Here is a 25,991-nt window from a genome sequence, read left to right on the forward strand (position 1 = left end):
CTCAATTTTTGAACTTGACATACCAATCACGAGCGATTCTTTCAGCTATAGCACCCACTATATACACAGCACAAATGTTGCGAGCAGCTTCTGCGGCCTTAGAACTTTGATTAAAAGCAAAAAGAAGGTGGTGTCGAAAATGCTCATTTCTCTCAACTTGACATTCCATTTTAACGATCTGAAAATTAACCAGTGCTGTGGAGTCTGAGGAAATTTCGCGTACCTGGATTCGGAGTCGGAGTCTGAAGTACAAAAAACTGAGGAGTCGGAGTCGGAACATTTATCTACCGACTCCACAGCCCTGAATAGAATACATTACTGCTGATACTGAACCATTATGGCATAGGTGCCAGCTCTTTGGGTGCTGTGGGGTACTTGGGCACCCCCAACATTGAGCAAACTCCTCGACTGTGTCCTGGGATAGGATAATTTCCACTGGGTTTAGCACCTCAGTCATGTTATAAAGTTGGTGCCTATACATTATGGTACTTTTAAGAAACTTGATACTACTTTTTGTAATTATACAAAAGCAACTCACGTTCTCAAGCTACGGAAAGTAAGGAACATGACCTCTAAGGGAGAGGGGGCCCTAAACCAAATACAACTTCTATCCCTCCCCTAGTATGCCCAGGCCCCACCCAATGTAATGATAGCTGGGTGACACCTTTCCCTTGGGCTATCATGATGGTCAGCTTTGGGTTTTGAACCCAACCCCAGTGCTTTGTGGTAGGTGTAGTCCTGCTTCTTCCACTTGAAATTGCCGTCATAAGTACCAAAATGTATTTATTTTAAAGTTTTCTTTTCCGCCTGTTGGGTATTATTAAGAAGGGTATCACAACCAGGACGAAGGAAGTCATCATGCCTCTGTATCGGGCGATGGTGCGCCCGCACCTGGAGTACTGTGTCCAGTATTGGTCGCCGTACCTCAAGAAGGACATGGCGATGCTTGAGAGGGTCCAGAGAAGAGCGACGAAAATGATAAAAGGTATGGAAAACCTTCCATACGAAGACAGGTTAGAAAGGCTGGGGCTCTTCTCCCTGGAAAAGCGGAGACTCAGAGGAGACATGATAGTGACTTTCAAGATCATGAAAGGCATCGAGAAGGTAGACAGGGACAGATTCTTCAGACTATTGGGGACCACAAGTACAAGGGGGCACTCGGAGAAGCTGAAAGGGGACAGGTTTAGAACCAATGCTAGGAAATTCTTTTTCACTCAGAGGGTGGTGGACACCTGGAACGCGCTGCCGGAGGTTGTGATAGGACAGAGTACACTACGGGGTTTTAAAGAAAGATTAGATAAATTCCTGAAAGATAGGGGGATTGAGGGATACAGATAGAGGTAGAGATGGGATATAGAGAGAGTATAGATAGAGACCAAGATCAGCGTACAGGTCATGGGCCTGATGGGTCGCCGCGGGTGCGGACTGCTGGGCGCGATGGACCTCTGGTCTGACCCCAGCAGAGGCAATTTCTTAGACGGATTACCAAAAAAACCCCACAGAATATTTCACATAATCTTCACAACAAAACAAATAACCCTACTGCATCATTCCCTCTTCTAAAATTTCAAATATAAAATCACAAAGCCATGTCAATCAAAAAGGACATATTTCACAACATTTCGCTCTAGAAAAAAGCTCGTACACTAAGCAAGTTTTCAATTCCTTTTTAAAAGATTTCAGCTCCCTACATAATCTCAAAAGACCTGGCAACCGGTTCCACAATTGTTGACCTGCCACTGAAATTGCTGTAGTCTGTGTCCTTTTATAATGAGTCTCCCCCAACTGACTCGATCGACAATCGAATGAGGTGTGCAATAATGTCTGCTGGCTCTCAGTTTTACAAGGTGGCGACTCAGGCGTTCAGCCATCCTTTGCTTGCCTTCAACGTCATCCAATAATTAAGATATACAATCCAGATGTTTTAACAGCCCCCCCTCCCAAAATACAGTCAGAGGAGATTCTACAGCTATAAATTACAGACATGTGGATTACATTAAAGAATGTGAAAAGCAAGAAAAGCTTCTAACTCAACAGCTGTGTGCATACTTCAGTATGTGCTCCAATCAAAGGAAGAACCCACTATTGGCAACTGAGAGAGGATGCGGATATATGGACATTACTGACTCCAAGTTAAACAAAGGATCGCACATAAAATTCTCTTGTTGACTTACAAAGCTTATCGATTCAGGTCCCTGGGTTATCTTGTATAGATGCACCGCTGTCCGCCTCATATTTGACCTGAAAAAATGGGACCAAATCACCCCTTTCTACCACAAACTCCACTGGCTCCCACTAGAATCCAGAATCATGTTCAAATTCGCCTGTTTTTGCTACAAAACAATATTTGGTTTATCCCCATGCTACATCACCCCTCACTTCACCCTTAACCACAACTATAAGAACTCCCAAAAAATTCAACTCTTCGCCTTCCCCTCCCTAAAACTATGCCACTCAAAAAAACTTCCTTGACAAAACCTACGCCTTCCAAGCCGCCAAACTAAACCCTTGGCTGGCCCAAATGGTCCTCAAGGCCTACAACTACCTCGACTTTAGAAAATTACTCAAAACTCACCTATTCCGAGACCAAGACCCTTAATGCCCCTTTTCAATCCTCCCCCCGTTCTGATCTACTCCCCTCCCCCTTCTCCCTCCTCTCCCCCCTACTTCTCTCCTTGCTGTTCGCAACTCTACGATCAATTCGATATGTAACCACTTGTAACTACTCTCGCCTTGCTGTTTGCAACTCTATGATCAATTTGATATGTAACCACTTGTAATCTCTGTTTAACTAATGTGAACCACCTAGAACTCTTCGGGGTAGGGCGGTATACAAAAATAAAGTTATTATTATTATTATTCATGTCCAGCTTGTCTGTTTTGACTAGATTGTAAGCTCTTTTGAGCAGGGACCGCCTGCTCTATGTTTTGAAGTACAGCGCTGTATATGTCTAGTAACGCTAGAGAAATGATAAGTGGTAGTAGCAGTTGTCTGATCGATCAGTGACATCACAATGCATTTGGGTCATACCCGGAATTCTTGATGACATCATAATGCAGCTGTATATGGTTCCCCCACCTGAGCACTGTGTATTAATTAGATTGGGTTTACTGCATTTAATATACCGCTTGAACCCAAGTATGCACCTTCTTGAGCAGTTTGTCTGTCTTGACTAGACTGTAAGCTCTTTTGAGCAGGGACTGTCTCTTTTGTATGTCTCGTAGCATTAAAGAAATGATTAGGAGTATGAGTAGTAGTACTGTACTCAGCCTGACCTGCATCTCTACAACTGTAAGCAGAATGATGAAATACACACCGGGAGGTGGGGGGAACGATGAGGCTCTTCTAGAGAACAAAGCCACCTTTATGCTCATTGCATTCCACACACTACATATGTCCATCTGCACAGACTGAAGCTGAGCAAAACAGACAGTGAGGTTTGCCTAGATGTGTTTTCATTGATAAAATGATCACGGTCGGGGCTGGATAAACAGGAATTGGAACATGGCTGGCGTTTTGGAATCAGATGTAAATCAAAGCAACAGGATTGGTTCACGCAGCTGAGCCAGTTCCTGATGAGCTGGGTATAGTCTCTGCTGCTTAATCCTGGTCATCAGCTACTGTGGCTATCACATGTTCACTGCACAAGTGAAGGGAAAGCAATGCAAAACTAAACCGATGGAACCAAATAGTTCTCCCAATAACTAAACGTATCTTTTAGACGTTTTCAAATCTCCATTTCTCCAGCCCTGAAAGTGTCGCTTTAGCACTGAAGAGTTCCAATCCAAAATGAGTAACATATCACTACTGACCACACAATAACAATGGATATAAGAATCGCCATACTGGGACAGACTGAAGGTCCCTCAAGTCCAGTATCCTGTTTCCAACAGTGGCCAACCCAGGTCCCAAGTACCAGGCAGAAACCCAAAGGGTAGCTGAGATTGTGATGTCATAATGCCTCATTCCACCAATGCCTAAGAGCCAACCTTTACCAGTGATGTCACAATGGCTTGATTGTCCTATACTCAGCTCACATAAGAACATAAGAATTGTCATAATGGGACAGACCAAAGGTCCATCAAGCTCAGTATCCTGTTCTAACAGTGGCCAACCCAGGTCCCAAGTACCTAGCTAGATCCCAAGTAGTAAAACGGATTTTATGCTGCTTATCCTAGGAATAAGTAGTGGATTTCCCCAAGCCATCTCAATAAAGGCCTATGGACTTCTCTTTTAGGAAATTATCCAAACCTTTTGTTAAACCCTGTTAAGCTAACTGATTTCACCACATTCTCTGGCAACGAATTCCAGAGTTTAACTACACACAGCTGGAAAACCATCATTACAGATTTATGCCTACTAAATCTGATTATTAAACGCTCTGAGAATGGTACAGTATGCTTCATATACACCCAATTGTCTTATAAGATGTTGATTTCTTTTCTTCTGATAGGACCAACCATGAAGTTGTTAAGTATTATGAAGGTGAGCCCTTCAGTTCTTTCAGAGTGAAATGAGTTGCAGCATCAGTGGAAGCAGCAAGGCATGCACCCTGGCTCTTACGTGCCTCTACCCTAACTAAACCACAAAACAATGTTACTCAGCTATTCACTGCCTTTCTCTAGATGTTACAATTAAACAAGCAGTGAAAGCATGCATAGTATAACTCAAGGAATGCATGATTATATATTGTCACAGGGAAGCCCCTGCGCCTGTTGATGTTAGCCCAAAACAACCTGTTCCTGGGTTTAGGCAGAAAAGAAAAATAATTTTCCGAACACTTTAAACCTGTACCACCACCCAGAACAGGGAGGAAAATAAATACACCTTTGGGCAGGAACAAAGGTAGCATCAGGGAGCAGCCAGTGACCCATTTATATTCCCCTAATCTTGTTATTAGGAAGGTTAACATAAAATCGGAAGGAACTAATGAGCCTAGTGACAGAGTTCCTGTGGGTGTTGTTGATCAGGGTACTCCCAATAGCAAGCGGGGGACCAATTTCAGGCAACACACAGCAGGAATATTAACCTGGAACAGCCTATACCTGTTCCTCGTTACCTCAGCACCAATAAAAACAGGCTCGAGGAGGTAACCAGAGAGCAGCAGAATAGCCACAACAGACATACAGAGTGGAGTAAGAAGGAGAAGCCCATTCCAAGGGAAAGAAGGAAGCCTTTACTGGTTAAAAGCCAGGTTAGACAATTTCCAAAGTGTATTGATGATTATTCAGAATGTGAAATGTCAGAGGAATGTTTGTCAGACTTTTCTGATAGTCAGGAACCTGTTGAGGCAGAAGAATTCATGGAACTGGGTGAACCTGATGTTGAAGAAACAGATTTTCAAATGGAATCCGACTGTGCATGAAGGCAGGGCTAAACCAAACTTTGAAAGTTTGCATTTGAATGCAGGTATGCTAAATAGTACCTAAGCTGCTGGTTGTAGAGAATTCCAGAACTGTGTGTGGTTAATTGATTGTTGCAAGCTGTCAGAAGGAAAGGAAGATATCACTATTGTGTGACCTTGAATATTTGTACTGATTGAAAAGATCTCAACTGTTGAAGCCAATTAAGTGAAGAAAGTTTTTTGTTTGTGCTATATCAGTTGGGAAAGGCACAGTGAGACATTGGAATTTAAAATATTACTGAGAGGGGCCATTGTGAGAGGTTGGAACCTCTTGTTCCCTGAGTTTGGCTGTGAAAATAAAACTCAGAGACAAATCAAATTAAGTTCTATGAAATATGAAAGCTCAAATTTAAAAGATTTGGAAGAAAGAGAAGTTACTGTTTTCCTGGACTGGGAATCTTATTTAAACCCAGCTGGAGGGTGTAAAGTCAAAAGACCTGCCTGAGAGTAGGCCAAGGCTTCATAAGTTGAATTTGAAGCTGCTTTATTTTGGAACTTTTGGAACCCAGTGCATATGAGGATTGCAAGCACTGGTGGGACATAAAATGATTTGGGTAGCAGTGGAATTATTTGTTGAAGCTTGATTTGGAAGTCTCATTTTGAAGCTTTTGAAATTGTTTGGGTTCTTCTTATTTTTGCAACTGCTTAAGAATGAGTGACCATTGCCGAAAATAAAATATATTGCAGATCAGAGACTTTGTGAGTGTCATTAAAATCTTTTGTACCACTACTTGATCCTCCATTCCAAGCTGAACTTCGCTCGGTCAGCGCTGTGGACACTGGGCATTTCAGGCCAGACCCGCGTGGGCGTGGCCACACCCAGTGACAATATGTGCGGGATCTGTGTGGTCTCTTTATCTTTTTGACCTGTGAGAGAGGTGATGGTGTGGTTTTAAAGAAGTGGCAGCCAAATGTTCTGTGGGTTTGGAAATAAAATTAACCCCAGTGTGAAAACTTATTAAACCATTAAACATCATTGGGGCCAACAGAATTTGAAGGCCAGGTTTGGCTTTTTTAAAATTACTCATTCTTTACTAAACATTTCTGGTACATCCCAGTGGTACATCCCAGTGGACAGTGGACCATTAATATTTCTTCTTCTAATGTGTAATTAAACTCTGGAATTCATTGCCATAGAATCTGATGAAAGCAGTTAGCTTAGCAGGGTTTAGAAAAGGTTAGGATAATTTTGTTAAAGTCCATAAGCCGTTATTAAGATGGGCTTGGCAAAATCTACTGCTTATTTCTAGGATAAGCAGCAAAAAAATCTGATTTACTCTTTTGGGATCTTGCAAGGTATTTGTGACCTCGATTGGTCAGTGTTGGAAAAAGGATGCTGGGTTTGACAGACCTTCTGTCTGGTAACTCTTATAAAGCTATATCATTCAGTCACTAAACTTCACAGTAGAATTTACAAAAAAGAAAATGAAAAACACAAATCATAAGGTTGTTGTAGCACTGGCAGGGGGAGCAAAGTGGGGAAAGCATGCAGAATATGGAGAAGCATGCAGGCCTCTCAGAATTATTTGCAGTCCCTCTGTGTCTCTGCCTGTGCTATGCATCTGTATCTGAGAGAGCAGAGAAGGGAAAGGCAGTTTGAAAGAAGCAAGTTCCAAACTGCTGTCTTTCAGTGTATCAAAGTTTTTATGCTGCAGAAGTCCCAGACAGAGAAAGTCATGTATAATTCCTTTCCAAAATCTGTTGAGCTGGAAATAATTTTTTAAAATCTGCCATAAAACAATACTTCATACAAGCCACCCAAGTCACTTACATAGAAACATGATATTAAATAAAGGCCAAATGGCCTATCCAGTCTGCCCATCCGCAGTAACCATTATCTCTTCCTCTCTCTAAGAGATCCCACATTCTCTTGAATTTAGACACAGTCTCCAAACGCAATATTCTGGGAGACTGTTCCACACATCTACCACCCTTACATTACTCCTGAGCCTATCACCTCTTAACTTCATCCTATGCACTCTCATTCCAGAGCTTCCTTTCAAATGAAAAAGACTCGCCTCATGTGCATTTACGCCATGTAAGTATTTACAGTGGTGCCTCACACAACGAACTTAATTGGTTCCAGGAGCAAGTTTGTTATGCGAAAAGTTCGTTATGTGAAACGCGTTTTCCCATAACAATACATGTTAAAAAAAATAATTCGTTCTGTAGCATAAAATATGCTAAGATGACATAAAAAAAGATAAATTTTTTGTTATTATTTTTATTTAGATACATCTAAAAACATAATTGTTTTTTAAAACAACACACATCTTTTAAATTTAAAGACAGACTAAGTAGAGTCTAATTTTACAGTGAGAGAGGGCAGAGTCTCAGCGGCAAAAACTGGGACTGTTTATTTTTTTTTTTTTCTAGCATCGGGGAAGCGGCGAGAGTAGCTCCGCCCCCCCCCAACGCATCAGCAGTAGGCGCCGGGCCCCTGCGAGCCGACGGTCCGCCACTGCACAGGGAGCCAGGCGGAGAGAGGGCAGTTAAGCGCAGTGCCTGCGCGGAAGGATGCAGCTCGGGCGACTTCGTTGTGTGAAACGAAGTTCGTTGTAGGAAGCAAGACATGAAGTTCGTTGTGCGCAGCGTTCGCTGTGCGAGGCGTTCGTTATGCGAGGCACCACTGTAAACGTCTCCATCATATCTCCCCTCTCCTGCCTTTCCTCCACAAGTAGACATATTGAGATCTTTAAGTTTGTCCCTAGTTTAGTAGCCTTCCTCTGGACCGACTCCATTCTTTTTGAAAGTGCAGTCTCCAGAATTGTACACAATATTCTAAATGAGGTCTCACCAGAGTCTTATACAGGGGCATCAACACCTCCTTTTTCCTACTGGTCATACCTCTCCCTATGCACCCTAGCATCCTTCTAGCTTTTGGCCACTTTTAAGATCATCACATACAATCACACCCAAGTCCCGCTCTTCTGTCATGCACATAAGTTCTTCACCCCCTAAACTGTATCATTCCCTTGAGTTTTTGCAGCCCAAATGTATGACTTTGCTTTTCTTAGCATTAAATCTTGGCTGCCAAATTTCAGACCATTCTTTAAGCTTTGCCAGGTCTTTCTTTATGTTATTCACACCATCCGGGGAGTCCACTCTATTGCAAATTTTGGTTATCATCCTCAAAGAGGCGAATCTTACCTGACAGCCCTTCAGCAATATTGTTCACAAAAATGTTAAAAAGAACAGGCCCAAGAACAGAACCTTGAGGTACACCAATGATAACATCCCTTTCCTCAGAGCAATCTCCATTGACCACTACCCTCTGTCGCCTTCCACTCAACCAGTTCGTGACCCAGCCCGTCACTTTGGGATCCATCCTGGGGGCACTCAGTTTATTAATTAGATGTCCATTGCTGCAGATAAGTACCTGTATATAATATGTAAACCGCTTTGATTGAAACCATGGAAAGGCGGTATATCAAATCCCACCCCTTTACCTTTCTTTTTCCAATTTTTGGTTACTACCAAATTGGGCTGATTTTAACCTAACCACACTCCAAAAGTGGAAAGCTCTGAATTTCTCCGTCTCCATAGTAATCCACTAATGCTAAGCCGCCAGCTCTCACACTGGCCTCCTTGCTGTGCCTGAATTCTGCTCTCTGTAGACTTCAAACAAATCCATTCCTTTGAGATAACCCAGTCCTGATTTTCTTCCAACCTACTCTGACCCTTATCTCTGGTCTTTAACAAGAGTCTTAGATCAACCTGTTAACTGCCCTCTTTTTACCCAAACACAAAGAAAGGGAAGCTGGATGGCAAAGGAAGCCTAACATGGCAGTGGCTTATTGTCTAACAAATTAATAACGCCGCGTCAAGGGACGCAGGTGAAGAAACATGAATAAATTATGGGGGGGGGGGGAGAGGATGCGGCCTTAGCCTGCTGGCTTAGCGTCCAGGAGTCCTGTGGACAGATTTGACTTTGATGGCACCTTCATTGTTGCTTAGCAACAGAAAGGCTGATGGAGGGCGCAGATGTGGTGCTACTCTTTTTAAAAGACAATGGTCGATTGAGACAGAAACCCAGCTCAGTTGATGGGGAATAATGGAAAGGGCATTGAGGGAAGGAAAAGCTGACTTGTTTCATGCACACTATGCAAGTAGGCTCCTCAAGACTTTTTTTTATTTTTTATAAAGCCAATTAAGGAGGAGATGAAATTTTTTTCATGTTATCACTATAGGCTACAGAAGGAAAGCAGAAAAGGGAGCGAGAAAAGTGTAGTCTATTGTACGCCTTTCTATTCTATACTGCCACATAGAGAATGACACGGGGACAATTTTTCCCCATCCCCCAGGGGAACTCTTTTTCCCATCTCATCCCCACACAAACTGGTTGACAGCATGCTTGTTTAAGGTGTTATACGTTTACTGTTCATCATGTCTAAGAAATGATTCTAACTGCCTTTGGATATGTAATCTACCTAACATTTTTGAATAAAAAGCCTTTTGAAAATTAAAGCAAAAAGGAAAGATTCTTCACTTCGTACAGTGACTGGCTTTTAGCATCTCTAGACTGTACTGTACTATGCTTCAGGCTGCCCTGGAAGCTGGATAAATCCTTGATAGGATACTGTCAAACAGCTGGATAAATCTCTACTGCAGGTGTTGCCTCTTTAGGTTGGGCAATTACTGGGCAAAACAGCACCCCCCAGGAAAGGTGGTCTTTGCTTCCTCCCCCTCTGGGTCTCCATGCTCACAGATTTAAAGGGTGAGCATGGCATTCCTGCCAGCGTGATGCCTTAGGACAGGGGTCGGCAACCTTTTTACAGCAAAGAGCCAATTTATCCAAAATGCTTGGCCCAAGATTTACAAAGAGCCACAAAGTATAGCTTCTCTCCCCTCCATCCCCTCACAGGTCTCTCCACCTCTCATCCCTCCCTCTCTCCAAACCCATAGCCAAGGTTCTCTTCCTTCTCCAGGCCCTGACCCTTTAATTTCCCTCCCCTACCGAGCTACCTGGTAGTCTAGAGGGAGTCTTTGTGGAAGGAGCGAGGCCCTCACTCTCCTGCCTCCTAAATAGCTGCTGCGACCTCTCGCGGTAGCTCGTGGTACTACAGGAAATGCCACGAGTAGCTGTGAGAGGTCAAGACAGCTGCAAGGAGGCAGAAGCGTGAGGGCCGTGCTCCTGCCACAAAGAACCCTGTGGGACCACCAGGTAAATCAGTAGGCCCAGCGGGGGGGGGGAATCATGGGGTTGGAAAGGAGATTAAAGGGTCGAGGCCTGGAGAGCCACAGTCACATGCAAGAAGATCCACAAGTGGTTCGCAAGCCGAAGGTTGCTGACCCCTGCCTTAGGAGGTCGTTCATCCTGTTCCCCCCCATTCCCTCAAAAAAGAGGGTTACTTTGTAACCCTCAAAAAGCAAAATAGTATCCGTTGTGGATTGTGATCGAGAAGCACAATTGTTGGAATCTCCTCCCATTCAGTGTGCACATTCGTTGTGCATGCAATTGTTGGGGCGCATTTGTCGGGTGCATTTGTCATGCGCGCATTTGACGGGTCACCCGCGGATGATGTTGCACGCATGCTCGGAGGCCCTCCAGATGCGGCCCAGAGGTCGAAGAAAGATGAGGCAGAATGGGGCAAGGCTGGAGGCGGAACAAGGTGGGGCCAGAGGCGGAACAAGGTGGGGCCAGAGGCGGAACAAGGTGGGACAGAACAGGGCAGGGCCACATGTTTGGGTTTCTACAGCAGAAACTCTAGTAACCCTATCTAAACATTACCTTGGCTTTGGAGGACTTGGCCCTTCAATCTTTGCTCACCGACCTGGAGAGTAAGGTTCATTCCTGCTGGCTCTTTTTAGGCATATTTTTCCCTGACTCGGCCCACTCCCCGGGGCAGAGGCCATTAATAACACTGATGGTGCTCCTGCAGACATAAAACAGCTTTGCCGAGTGAATGGCTGAGCACAGCTCTGCAAAATGCCCTCACTGAGAGCCAGCAAAAGAAAGATTATTCAGCAAAGCATTGAAGCGGCAAAGCCAAAGTTAAGACAAGTCAGATTTGCAGCAGAGACACACCAGAACTGTAAAGCCTGTGGTTTGTAAAAGCTAATTTATTACAGGGAACCTAAAAATTACCATAAAAGGTACCTAAACTGTAAAAAAAAAAAACAATCCACAACACTAGAAATATATATATTTTAATCCAAATGCCCTGCACATTGTATATGTATGTTTGTGCCCCAGAATCCGAACTCTGCTTTGGAATCCGAACACCCCGTACATTATTTGTGTGTGTTTCTGCCCCTAAAATCCAGTGTATTTACTGTTAAAAATTGAGTTCAAAGACAATTTTTCCCATTGAAAATAATAGAAACTGGATTAATCCGTTCCTGGGTCCCACAAACTCAAATTTTAACAGTAAATACACTGGATTTTAGGGGCAGAAACACACACATATAATGTACAGGGTGTTCGGATTCCAAAGGAGAGTTCGGATTCTGGGGCAAAATTTACTACAAAAAAAAGTTTGGATTCCAAAACGTTCAAGTTCTGGGGCATTCGGATTCCGAGGTACCACAAAAAAACTCTTAATAAAATTTAATATAATTTAGCTGGACCATCATACAGAGGAAATATAGTTCTCCATTATCAAGGGTATAGATGGACCTATTTCCATAGAATAAGTCCATATTTTCAATTGTCTCTAATTCTCCTCTAAATATTATTTCTCTTTTATAAATAGGTAAACACCATACTTATCCAAAGCAAAATAATTTTCAGTTTCTGCATTTCCCCCGATTTACCATTTTTGAAATGCATAGGAGCCCCTGCTCAAAAAGAATTCTAAAAGGGAAAACAGAGCCTCTACCAGGATTGTTCAGAGACATTGCATGGTAGATCTATCACCATCTGCTGAAGACAGAGAATACTGGTAAGCATAGGTTTGACGGTGCTTTTATAGAGGCAAGGTGCACAAGAAGTTGTTCTCTGTCACCATCTGCTAGCTGTTTCAGGACAATAAGGAAAATAGGTGCTCAGGACCAGCCACAAAAGTGTAAATCTATACCAACTCAATATATATATATATATATATATATATATATATATATAAAATCTGTGCATGCAGGCTATGTAAGAGTGCATGCATTTTATAAACCACTCCACCCCTGCTCTGTCTAAACTATGCCCATGAGAAGACCTGTGCACACAGGGCTATATTCTATATATAGCACGCAAAACATTATGCGTCAACTAGCACGGCACTTAGCGCAATTCCATTAAAGGTATATGCACCTTTTAGAATCGCGCTAAGCATCAGTGTATTTCATAACTTTTAAGTACACCCATTTAGGCCAAGGAAAACCAGGCTTAAATACCTCCGCTTAAGTACTGCGCAAATCGGGTGCAATTCTATAACCGTGCGCATAAATTTTATGAATCCCCTTGATCCGCTCATGCTCATCTGGTCATGCCCCCTTTTCAGTTCCAAGCACTACAACTGCCATGCAACACGTTATAGAATGCGCTTACCAAGTTATGTGCATAACTTCTAATTATTACCAATTAGAATCAATTATAATGTTTTAATTGCCAATTATCAGCCCCAATTAGGCTTGTTAAACAATTAAATTGTGTGCAGTGATTTGCACACACAACTTAAGGTGCCATATACAGAATTTGAGGGATAATGTGTATGTTTGATCTAGAAAAAACAAGGTGGGGTGGTTCGAACAGAGTGATACCCAGTGGCATAGTAAGGGGGAGAGCGGACTGCCCTGGGCACCAGCACATCACCACTCCTTTCCATTCCTTCCCACTGCACACCTTCAATCCCCCCCCACCACCACCACTGCACCTCTGGAGCTGCTGCTCGCGCTGGCCTCGGCGCTCCCCTCCGACGTTACTTCCGGGATCCATGATTAGGAAGCGACGTCGAAGAGAGAGCTGATGCCAGCAGAAAGTTTGGAGATACTGCTCACACTGGGGAAATTAAACAGGTATGGGGGAAGGGAGGGGCAGGGATGGACTGTGGGTACAGAGAAGAGGTAGAGGTGGGGCATCATCGCAAAGCCAGATATGATACCAATCATTCTGTAGGTTTAAAATGAATAATAAAACATAATAACATATCTGTTAGATGTCATTGCTAACAGATTTCAAAGGATTGATTTTACAACTTACCACATGGTGCCGATATCCTAAGGCAATGGATATCGCTATGCCTCTCCACCACTAGTAGGCGGCACACATAGCAATCAGTAGCATATTATATAGTCCAGATAACAAAGCTATAAGGTCACTAGGTTTCACAGTAAAATGTGCCATCAGAGAAAATAAAAAAAAAAACATTTAAAACACCCAGCAGGGATTTGGAATGTAACAGCAGTTGGGGGCGTGGAGTACTTGGTGGGAAAAGCACGTGGAGCATGCCTCATGAAATTATGTCTAATCCCTTTGCATGTTTGTGTGACCGGGAGAGGCAATTTCAAAGAAGCAATTTCCTAATCACTGCATTCCAGTGTATCAATGTTTCTGTGCTGCAGAAGCCAAAACTGCTGCTCCGTAGAAATGTATAGGGGCAGTTTTCTATGGACTTTATTTTTTGGGAAACTCTGATATGATCTGGCCCTGTTTTGAACTTGATGTGCGTTTTAACCGGTTATTCACTAATGTCAAATCTGTTCCCATTCCATTCAAGTTTTGGAAAGTTATCTTACCCCAAACAAACCAGACAGACCTTCTTAATCCCATATGTATAATTTTTTGCCCAACATTTTGCTGGGATAAAAAAAATGTACATACATGAATTGTTTGAAAGTTGCCTCCCAAATACTTATGGCAATTTTGATCTCTCCAAACCCCACTGCCATTTATGCAAATGTATCCATTTATGCAAATGTATCCATTTATGCAAATGTATCCGGTTAAAACGCACATCAAGTTCAAAGCAGGGCCTGATCATATCAGAGTTTCCCAAAAAATAAAGTCCATAGAAAACTGCCCCTATACATTTCTACGGAGCAGCAGTTTTGGCTTCTGCAGCACAGAAACATTGATACACTGGAATGCAGTGATTAGGAAATTGCTTCTTTGAAATTGCCTCTCCCGGTCACACAAACATGCAAAGGGATTAGACAAAGCCACACAATTCACAGAAACTGCTAAAAATTTTGCTGCTTTCTCCACCAGTGCTCAATCTTGAAGGTAGTAATGGGTGCAAGACCCTCTTACATCCCTAAATGGATCTTGTTCACAAGCTAATGAAAGCATCCGATTGGTTTATGCCTCTCTTAAAATTCATAGTTTGGCAACTGTCACCAAAAAAATCAAGAATTGATTTCACAACACAAGTACCGAACAGCTCAGAAACAATTTGACCTTGGACGAAGAAAGCCACAAATCAGAAATGATCCTACAATTAAAAAAATTAATTAGTTACCATAATAGGACAGTCATCGCTGCCTCACAAATATCTGAGGCTAAAACAAAAATCTGCCTTCTAACCTAAGTATCTATGCTAGAACAGAAAGGTGGTTAGCGTCCTACTTGTATGGCAGGTGATGGGACATGTGTCCAGAAGCAGGGGTTATATCGAGCTGGTCCAGTGTTTTGATTGGAGATTTAAAGATGGCGTCGGAGCTTAAAGATCGGTAAGCGCTGAAGTCGTGGGTCCCCAGCAAGTACTGCGCTGCCTCTTGCATGGCAGATATGTTCAGGGATCTGTGGCAGAGTAGTAAATGATGAATGTCAGGGACTCTGTAAGTTTCAAATCATGAATATAAAGTCCAAAAACTTAGCATACTCTGTGATACGGTGAGTGAAAGTTTCATTTGCTTTTCATCCAGCATTTGTCATCCAATCATATTCTAAATCACACTTATTTATCTATCTATCCATACTTGATATCATGCTCCCTATAAATATATCAATCAAAGCAGCCATTATCAAACAGTAAAAAATAATACATTAAATACAAGCCATAAATATTCCCCAAGCACTTTGCATTACATCTTCTCTGTAACCTCTTATTTTTTTCACTCTGCTCAGACTGCCACTCATCAATTAATTTCCTGAATCTTGTACAGCATAGCTCAATTTTTTTAAATTAAGGGGCACAGAATTCCATAAATGTGGCCCAAAGTACATAAAAGCTATACGACCTGTAGCCTACCAAGAAAGATATCACTAATTAACAGCAAAAAAAACCCTCCCAAAACCCCCTCAATGAGAAGGATAAGGTATAGACATGAAGAAATGAAGGCTTCTGGTGAAAGGGTTGCTTTGAGGTTCATGAAGGATTGAAGGTCAGTTGGGGAACAGGGAAGGAAGGAAGGGCGTTTAAATGTAAGATTTATAAAGAGTGAGAAAGAGGCCAACATTCTTATTCCCATAATGCACATTTGGATCCAGGCTCCATATGCCTCACTAAGAAGAGATGCTCTCAGCTTCTGAAAGGGATGCATTGCTGTTGGTGAATACTCTGGTGAGCTTAGAAGAAACTACCAGAGGTCTTGCGTGTAGACATTTATCAGCTAGGGAACAGCTAATGACCATCTTAACTCTCTGGTAAAAAAATGGTTTTTTTAGTCTCCACATGTTGAGAAAAGTGAGATCCCGTTTCCACCAACAACATTTTGCTGTCCTTACACAATCAATCATTCTTTCTAGGCTGGACTGTTGTAACTCCATCTATCTAAGTCTAACCAAGAAAAGTCATCAAAGACTGCATCAGATCCAGAATACTGTGGTTGGGTTGATTTTCGCAAAAAGCAGATTTGACCATGTCTCCCCGCTTCTGTCAAAAATTCACTGGCTTCCAGTAATTTCTAGGGTTCACTTTAAATGTGTCTGCCTAACATTCAAGATCTTGCATGGCACTCTTCCTCCTCTAATTCCACTATCTTGGAATTCTGCGAGATCCATCCAAAAACTTAAACTATCTTTCCCCTGGTTAAAAGGCGTTATCTATGCTGGTAAATTAGGGAAATCTCTTTTCTTCAAAATTACTGAGCTTTAGAATAACCCTCCTACCCAGCTGCGGAATCTGGGCTCCTTCCAATTATTCCGAAAACATCTGAAAACTTGGCTATTCTCAAAAATGTAAATTTTGCTGCTCTCTTTAGAATCCAAAAATGTAAATTTTGCTGCTCTTTTTATAATCACTAATTCTTATTATGTTTTTTTCCTTACTTTAAAGTACATGTAAACTGTGCCGAGCTCTATCTTTATAGAGAGGATGCAGTATATAAGCTTAAGGTTTAGTTTAGTTTAGTTTAGTTTGACAATAAGGAAAGAAAAGAGTATTTTTTTTTTTTTTTTAAATGGTGGGACTATCTCCAGAAGAGGCATAAGAACCAGTGAGGCTGAAGTATAAACCTTTTAAATGCTGTCGAAAAAGAGGGGAAGAAAGAAAAGGGGAATGATTGAGGGAGAGAGGTTCAGGTTGTCATGAATGTCCTTACCCTTCTCCCACTGCCCAGCATAGACTTCTATCAAACACGGGCAGCAGGGAGTAGTGACAGCCTGTCACCACACGATACACATAGGTCCTGGACTGGGCCCGATACTGGGCATGGAAATCATCCGCGACACGCAAGGCCTTCAGCACTCTGTTGATGAAGACGAAAAGAGGCTTGAAATTGCTCTTTTTTGAGATCTAATGAAAAGATCAAGCATAGGGAACCCCCCCCCCACCACCACCAGTCTGCTAACAAAATCAGGTGAGCAATATTTATTGTCTAATGATTAAAAGCATATTCTGACGCTGAAACCATGGATTGAAGACAAAGTTTTATTTTATTTTTCTTTCCAGCTTATGATTTATCTTTAATCTTATCTATTGTTTTGCCTTTTGTCTTTGTTTTGTTCTATTTCTATCATTTAAATTTCTCCAGAATTCTACTGTTCAACGGCTCCCCCTTCTGCTTCTATTCCTTTCTCTCCTCTCTTCTACCTTCCAAAGTATTTAGATCAATGCTGTCTTGCTAAAATGTTTATTTTATTTTTATTTTTCCTCTAACTCTACTTTTCACTTCTCTATTACCCTCCAGGTACTTTAGTTAGATTGTGAGCCTTCGGGACAGTAAGGGAATTTTTCAAGTACCTTTCTTATTTCTAATCTTAATGTATATTTTCTGTAAACCGCTTAGAACCTAACGGATGGAGCGGTATATAAGAAATAAATTACATTACATTACATTCTATGCTATTATTGTTAGATGTTATCCTCAACAGAACAGAGACAGATGTTGTGAACTAAAGTTATGGTTATGAAGGTGCAGAAATGCCGTGTCAGGCATTCCCTCAGTATGTTTTATGAACTTGTTATAACTAAGCAAAAAAAGGCAAAGATTTCTACAACCATCTGTTTATTTTCTGACCTTTACCAATGCTGGCACTACTTAGACCAGTCATGTAACTGGCAGGACAGGAGTAAGTCGGTTTTCATCAAATTACAGGCAGAAACGCCGGAGGTATTGTCCAATAGCTCCCTCCTACCTGTTTGGTCTCCTACCTTACTCAGAATCCGTCCCAACTTGGGGTTACAGCAGGGGTGTCCAACCTGCGGCCCAGTGAAGTATTTTGCGCGGCCCCGGTCGAGGGCGATGCAGTGTTTTCCTCTGCTGCCACCAGGCGTTTACCATCTTGCCGGCTCCCTCCTATGTCTTGCTGCAGCGTTTGCGCGGCCCCAGAAACATTTTTTTCAGCCAATGCAGCCCGGGGAAGCCAAAGGGTTGGACACCCCTGGGTTACAGCATCACACATCTTTGCTTACAAACACCTTCCATTCTAAATAATGCTCCTCTTAGTTATCAAAATGATAAGCCTCAGCCAAATTCTTCAGACCACAGCTTCTTTAGAAACCCTAAGTCATGTGAACAAGGCAATGGCGGCTAGGACTCCCTCACCCTGAGAGCTGTGAGCATTATCTATACAGCAGCCCCTCATCCCTAGCAAAGCCAATTAAGCTCATGACTCACACCCAGATCTCTCACCTGGAAGTTCATAAGTCACCATGTAACAAGCCACATGCCTTCCACTCTTGATCCAGTCAGTGCTATATTGGCTTGGAATGGTTGCCTCTCTCTCTCCATCCTCATTTCATTCCATCACAAGTATAAGGTTCTCTCACCTGGAAGTTCATAAGTCACCATGTAACAAGCCACATGCCTTCCACTCTTGATCCAGTCAGTGCTATATTGGCTTGGAATGGTTGCCTCTCTCTCTCCATCCTCATTTCATTCCATCATAAGTATAAGGTTCATAGACATAATCGCGGAAGACAAAGGCACGCGCCGACAACTGAGCGCAAGACGGAGGTGCGCGCCGAAGAAAATTACTGATTTTAGGGGCTCCGACGGGGGGTTCTGTTGGGGAGCCCCCCCACTTTACTTAATACAGATCGCGGCGGCATTGTGGGGGGTTTGGGGGCTTGTAACCCCCCACATTTTACTGTAAACTTAACTTTTTCCCTAAAAACAGGGAAAAAGTGAAGTTTTCAGTAATGTGGGGGGTTACAACCCCCCAAACCCCCCACAACGTGGCGCGATCTCTATTAAGTAAAGTGGGGGGGTCCCCCCCACGCCCCCCCGTCGGAGCACCTAAAAAGTCATTTTCTTCGGCGCGCGCCTCCGCGCTGCGCTCAATTGTCTGCTTGATGGCTTGAGGGCTGTGCAGGAACAATGCGCTGTGGCATAGACAGCAAGATCGGCAACTGCAAGCGGTGCTCAGCCCAAAGCTTCCCTCTGACGTGAACCGCCCAGGTGGAAACGGGAAGCTGCGTCAGAGGGGAAGCTTTGGGCTGAGCAACGCTTGGAGGTCCCGTACGTTCGGATTCCAAAGCAGTGTTCAGATTCCGGGGCAAAATTTAATTTAAAAAAATTGTTTGGATTCCAACTTGTTCGAGTTCTGGGGCGTTCGGGTTCCGAGGTACCACTGTATCATTTCAGGTGACTTGCCATCCAGTATTTCCTGGTATCTGAATTGTGCTATTAAGACTGTAGTGATGTTTCCATTTCACTATCTTCCCCCTCCCCCCTTCCCCTTTTACTAAGCCACAGTAGAGGTTTTTATCATGGCCCAGAGTGCTAAATGTTCTGATGCTCTGGGCCGCAGTAGAAACCTCTGCTTAATAAAAGGGGAAGGGGGTATGTTGTTTGGCTGCGAATGCTTCCACAGGGTCTCGAGGAGGTCATCTGGAGAATTGGTGCTCTCCTTTCTCAAGAAAGGGGTTCCAAGAACTGTTAGGAGTTCTCTGCTTCTAGATCTAAAACAAAGACACTACAGAAAAAGCTGTTTGCAGATAAAATGTCAAGAAAGAGGAATGTGCGGAAACCCATTCTTGCAATTCCCACAGCCTTCGTTCCCTGCACGCCCGGATCCCCTGGGGGTAAACTCCATGCCAGCTGTTTATGCGGAGCTGTTAATGAATTTCCAGCAGCAGGAAACAGACCAGGTTTTCTGAGATGGCCATTTTGTGTGTCATGACTTCATCAAGATCTTCTCCTGCAGATGCCCGAAATCAAATTGTGTGTGTGAAGTTCTGAATGACAAGGAAAAGAAAGGAAGGACACACAAAGCTACTTATATGTCATTGTCTAAAAAATTTCCTTAACTGTACACACAATTTGCTTTGTAATTATTTCATTTATGTTTTCAGCCCAGCCCATCTCCTCCTGTGTCTCCTTCCTTTATTTCAAGTAGGCTTTTTTTCCCCCAAAATTTTTCATGGTATTTGTCAGAGTCTCGTGACCTAATTTTTCTGTAACTGCTTTTGTGTGTTTGAAATAACCAGTATCGCTCAGTGGTTAACTGTATACTTTTGCTAAATGCAGAGTTAAAAAAAAAAAATAAAAAGATAATAATAATAATAATTTTATTCTTATATACTGCCAGACCGAAAAAGTTCTAGGCGGTTCACCACAAGGTGAGCTAATACATGGGATACAGGTAAAATAGAAATTAGAATAATGGACTTAAAAACAGATAAAGACAGAAAGCGTTTACAATATAATGCAGAAAATACCAGCATGGCAGGGAAAGAAGTAATACATAGAACAGATAAAATACATCAAGTTGAATAGAAGGAACTTGATTGAAAAAATGAAGCAGAATGATCCTGCCTAGAACGCAAGATGCATCTGATGACTTGCTGTTGAAATTCTGAAGAACGCTTTTGTAAAAATGGGATCTTCATACCATGTTTAATTGTAAACCGCCTTGAACTGAAGGTTTGGCGGTATATAAGAATAAAAATGATTATTATTATTATCTACATGAGGTTGTGCTCGCTCAGTTTACTTGCAAATCTTTTTCCCTTTACATGCAAAACTGCCGTTCTTGAAACTTAGGATGAGCCTGGCAGAAGTGAGATCCTAAGGCACTGCTTTCCCATGTCTTGCTAATGACAGAGTCAGCCTTTTCATTTTACCCTGGAATCTTGTCCTGCAATATCACGTGACGGGGGCAAAGTGACCAAGGAAAGGGTGGTAGTGTTTGTGTGTGTAAAGCACCAGGTTTAAACTCTAACAAAAGCATGTTCAAACATATTTATATTTAAATATGATGTTGAGTCAATGGAATACCAGTTGCTAAGGTAACGCTTCTTTCTTTGGAGAACTGACATATTAAGGAAATTTTTTCATTTTGTGTCTATGGGAAACCAGCTTACTACATCTGGTCTTTTGTATTAGTTACACGATAAGCAGCCTTTCAGTCTTCCCTCTATATTGAGCAGGTATAAAAGGTATATCCTGCGCAGGAAAACTTGGACCATCCCTCCCCTTTAGAACCACAGAACTCTGGAACAACCTCTCATCCCCGCTCAGAAATTCAAGCTCCTTCCAATCCTTCCGCAAACACTTGAAAACTTGGCTCTTTTCAAAAATCTAATCTCCTCCTGCTCTCTGGTACCCTTGTCCCTCTCTATCTTCTTAGCTCCTCTCCTATAACCCTTCATTGTAGTTCCTTTCCTCCTAACTCTGTAAACCATGCCGAGCTCTACGCTTGCGGAGATGGCGCGGTATACAAACCTAAGGTTTAGTTTAGGTGCATAACTGTGTCTATGAGACTAAAATTCTCCTGCAAGTAACCTGAGATTCTCAGCAAGTTGGGACTTGGCTGTAAGCAACCAGGAAGTAAATTTTCTGGGCCCTCCAACATGCGGTCCAGCTGAAAGGCGTGGAGAATACTATACATCACATCTACCACACTGTTTTCCATATTATGTCTACCATGCTACAATTTCTCATGCTATGTCTGCCACATGTTTGCTGTTCCATGTCTACCAATGCAAGGTTTTATCATGCTAGCTCACCTGTTTTTTGCCATGTCATGTCATACTAGGTTAACCATGCTTGTAGTACTATGTTTAACTTGTACTGCCTTTATTATAATTTTTCTTTTGCACCTAAAGTGCTTTAAATTGTGAATGGTTTAATTTGTTAACCCACTTATTTAAAAAAAAAAAAAAAAAGAAGGGTAGTTCATGGTCCCCCAACGTTGGCTCTGACTGGAAAGCTACTAAGATAAGTCTTATTGCTCTTGTATAAAGTATATATTCAGAATAACACACATATTGATGCAGTTTAATAATTAAAAAATTGCACTCCCCATTTAGTTGTATTTTTAACCATTCCATTAATAAATATTTTAATAAATTTATAAAGAAATAAATAAATTTATGGGTAGGAAGGAGGTTTTGAAGTAGACGATTACACCATATGCTTTCAGAATGAAGACTTGAAATAACATCTAGGTCAGGGGTGCCCAATAGGTCGATCGCGATCGACCGGTAGCTCGCCAAGGCAAAATGAGTCGATCACCCAGGACTCACTTTGCCTTGGCGATCTATCGGGCCGATCAGTCTTCCTCTCCCCGACGTCAATTCTGCCGTCGGAGAGGAAATCGGGCCAGCCAATCGCTGCCTGGCTGGGCGGAACTTCCTCTCCGACGGCAGAATTGACGTCGGGGAGAGGAATGCTGGTCGACCCGAAGCAGGGAGAGCTTGGGGGGCGGCGGCAGCTTTGGGTCCTGTTATCCATTGGTGGCGGTTTGGGTCTTGTTCCCCGATGGCAGCGGCAGTGGCAGTGGCTTGGGGAAGAGCAGGGAGAAAGAAAGAAAGGGGGCAGGCAGGGAGACAGAAGGAAAGAAGAGAGACAGAAAAAAAGAAAAGGGGTATGAAGAGAGAAAGAAAGAAAGGTCAGGGAGAGAGGAAGAAAAAGTTGGGGGAGGGAATGAGGTGTGGAGGAGAGGAAGCATACAGGCTGAAAGAAGGGAAGAAAGATTGGATGAATAGTCAGAAGAAGAAAGTGCAACCAGAGACTCATGAAATCACCAGACAAGGTAGGAAAAATGATTTTATTTTAAATTTAGTGATCAAAATGTGTCTGAATTTATATCTGCTGTCTATATTTTACAATATGGTCCCCTTTTACTAAACCTCAATAGTGGTTTTTAGCGCAGGGAGCCTATGAGCGTCGAGAGCAGCGCTGGGCATTCAGCGCAGTTCCCTGCGCTAAAAACTGCTATTGTGGTTGAGTAAAAAGGGAGGGGGGTAGGTATTTGTCTATTTTTGTATGGTTGTTACTGAGGTGAAAGTGCATAGAGTCATCTGCTTTGACCTCTTTGAAAAAACCCCGGAATAGGAATGATAATTAACATTTTCTATGCGTACAGTGTGCGTTGTGTTTTTTTAAAATTTTATTGTTGGTAGATCATTTTGACTTGGTCATTTTAAAAGTAGCTCGCGAGTCAAAAAAGTGTGGGCACCCCTGATCTAGGTTATAAGAGGTCTCTTTACTGAGAATTATGCATATTTATGATACTTCAACCTCATTATAGAGTCTGGGGATGAGTTCCATCTTTAAATTAGGTTACTGTTTACATGTTTAAAATAAGTGGATTGACAAATTATTATAATTTTTGTTTTGCACCTAAAGTGCTTTAAATTGTGAATGGTTTAAAAGCAGTATAAGTTATCCTAGACCCCCATTTGGCTAATTTGTACACAATGAAGTGTGGGTTGGATAATTTATAAATTGATCCGTGTTTGCAGTACTATGTTTGCCATACACCAGTTGTACTGTGCACCTGAGCCCAGCACCCGCCTTGTTCTTCACTTTGAACTCTTCGCGACTGCCATCAATTTCGTTTTACTGAAAAAGGTTCTGTCAGCTGAAACACGGCCAGTGTCGGGTCATGGCAGTTTTTTACATGTTTGATGTGGTCTAGTTTTACTATTGTCCGACGATATCTTGAAGAAATGGTGTCAGGTCAAAAGCGTGCCGGGACAAAGGCACGCGCAGACAATTGAGCGCAGCGCGGAGGCGCGCACCGCAGAAAATTACAGTTTTTACGGCTCCGACGGGGGGGGGGGTGTGGGGGGGAACCTCCCCACTTTACTTAATAGAGATCGCGCCACGTTGTGGGGGTGTTGTGGGGGGTGGGGGGGGGTTGTGTTCCCGCTAAGCTGCGCTGGCCTGCGCTCGCGCACAAAATATTACATCGCAGCGCAAAGTTTCTCTTCACAGCGCACACACGCGTCGCAAAGGTAAGGGGAGGTAAGGTAAGGGGACGCATTGGGGGGATTGCACTTCCCCACAATTGCCATGCTTCGGTTCCTCTTCTTCCTTCCTTCCTCCCCCCCCCCCCCCCCCCGCGGGACCCTGCGGCACCATCAACTCTTACTCCCTCTAATGTCGGCCCTGCAGCTCCAGACTTCCTCGCACCTTCTCCCCTCCCCCTTTGGATCGCTATTATTTTAAATGTTATAGCCGCGGAGCTGTATCCATCAGTGGAGATGTCTAACCTCGGCCTGCCCCGGAACTCTTACTGCAACAGTGACTTCCTGTTCCTGCCTAGACGGGCGGCTGCTGCAGTAAGAGTTCCGGGGCAGGCCGAGGTTAGACATCTCCACTGATGGATACAGCTCCGCGGCTATAACATTTAAAATAATAGCGATCCAAAGGGGGAGGGGAGAAGGTGCGAGGAAGTCTGGAGCTGCAGGGCCGACATTAGAGGGAGTAAGAGTTGATGGTGCCGCAGGGTCCCGCGGGGGGGGGGGGGGGGGGAAGGAAGGAAGAAGAGGAACCGAAGCATGGCAATTGTGGGGAAGTGCAGAGCTGCAGGGAAGAGTGTTGCGGTACCCAGCTGGAGGGAGAAGGAAGATGAGGGAGGGAATTAAAGGAGATGCCAGGGCTTGGAGCATAGGAGGAAGGTATGCCAGTCTAAGGGAAAAGGAAGGGGGAGATGTGAGAGCATGGAGGGGGAGCGAAAGATGGAAGAAAAGGAAAGGAGAGAGATGCCAGAGAATCAGGGAAGGGGAGATACCAGACTATGAGGAGAGGTGTGGGAGAGGGAAGGCGAGGAGAGAGATGCCAGACCAATGGGGTGAAAGGAGAGATGGAAGGGGGAGGCATACAGTTTCTGGAAGGGGCATAGAAGGAGAGAAGATGCCATATAGGGGAAGAGAGACGGCAGACAGTGAATGGAAGGAAGAGAGTTACAAGAAGATGAGGAAAGGAGAAACCACAGAAGACAAAGGTAGAAAAAAATTTCTATTTATTTATTGCTTTAGGAGACATGTGTCACTGTTTCTGTGAAGCATTGTATGCAGAGTCCAGCTTCTTGCTGGTTCAATTTAACCTTTGTCTATGTATTTTTATTTTATCCCCCCTTTTACAAAACTGTGAAGCGTTTTTAGCACCAGCCTTGGTGGTAGCAGCTCTGATGCTCAGAATTTTATGAGCATCAGAGCTGTTACCTCCGTAGCTAAAATCCACACTACAGTTTTGTAAAAGAGGGAGGGGTTAGTTTGTGATTACATATTCCTTACTAGGCGAAGGTGTTTTCTGTGTTCTGTGTGTTCGAAAGACATGGTTTTCTGTTAGGATTGACGGTGTAGGATTGATCTGTGCTGGTCTGGCTTGTTTAGTTTTACAATGGGTGTATTGATGTACTGCTCACTGCAATATGTAAGATGCTGCCTTTTCCTAGGTACTCATGTGTGACGTGTGGTTTGTTACTAAAAATCATGTTTTTCTTACAGATGGGGGGGGGTGCCAAAAAATGATGGGCCCCGGATGTTACATATGCTAGGTACGCCACTGTATGTAAAGATACCAGAAAGCTGGCGTAGCAAAAACTTCTAAGTTTTGAGTATTTAACCCTCCCACAATCTCACGGGCACTCGTTTCAAGTTTATTGAGATTTTGATTTAAACGCAATATCAAATATTTTCAATGCGTATAACAAAAATAAATTTGGGGAAATAAATAAAACCATTTGAACCAGTGTTCCCGCTAAGCTGCGCTGGCGTGCGCTGGCGCACAAAATATTACATCGCAGCGCACACGTTTCTCGTCACAGCGCACGATCGGAAGAGGCGTACGGCAGATGGCAGGGCGGCGAGAGGAGAATCGGGCGAGTTGGCTCATAACTTGCTGGCGCCCGATATTTTTGGCTCACGGTGAAAAAAGTTTGCTCACAACACCCGCCCGCTTAGAGGGAACACTGGTTGTAACCCCCCCACATTTTACTGAAAACTTCACTTTTTCCCAGTTTTTAGGGAAAAAATTAAGTTTACAGTAAAATGTGGAGGGTTACAACCCCCCAAACCCCCCCACAATGCCGGC

The 25,991-nt window shown here is 43.1% G+C and overlaps 1 protein-coding gene across 1 annotated transcript in view; it reads right to left on the reverse strand.

Moving 5' to 3' along the window:
• PUSL1 (pseudouridine synthase like 1) overlaps window positions 1-25,991 on the reverse strand; it is an 82,167-nt gene that overhangs the window by 16,266 nt on the left and 39,910 nt on the right. Inside the window, exons 4-5 of the mRNA XM_033921293.1 lie at window positions 16,821-16,967; window positions 14,905-15,078 (exon numbers count right to left, since the gene is read on the reverse strand). Coding sequence (XP_033777184.1) covers window positions 14,905-15,078; window positions 16,821-16,967 — 321 coding nt within the window. The remainder of the gene's footprint in view (window positions 1-14,904; window positions 15,079-16,820; window positions 16,968-25,991) is intronic.

Source organism: Geotrypetes seraphini, chromosome 15, assembly GCF_902459505.1.
Source record: "Geotrypetes seraphini chromosome 15, aGeoSer1.1, whole genome shotgun sequence".
Lineage (NCBI taxonomy): Eukaryota > Metazoa > Chordata > Amphibia > Gymnophiona > Dermophiidae > Geotrypetes > Geotrypetes seraphini.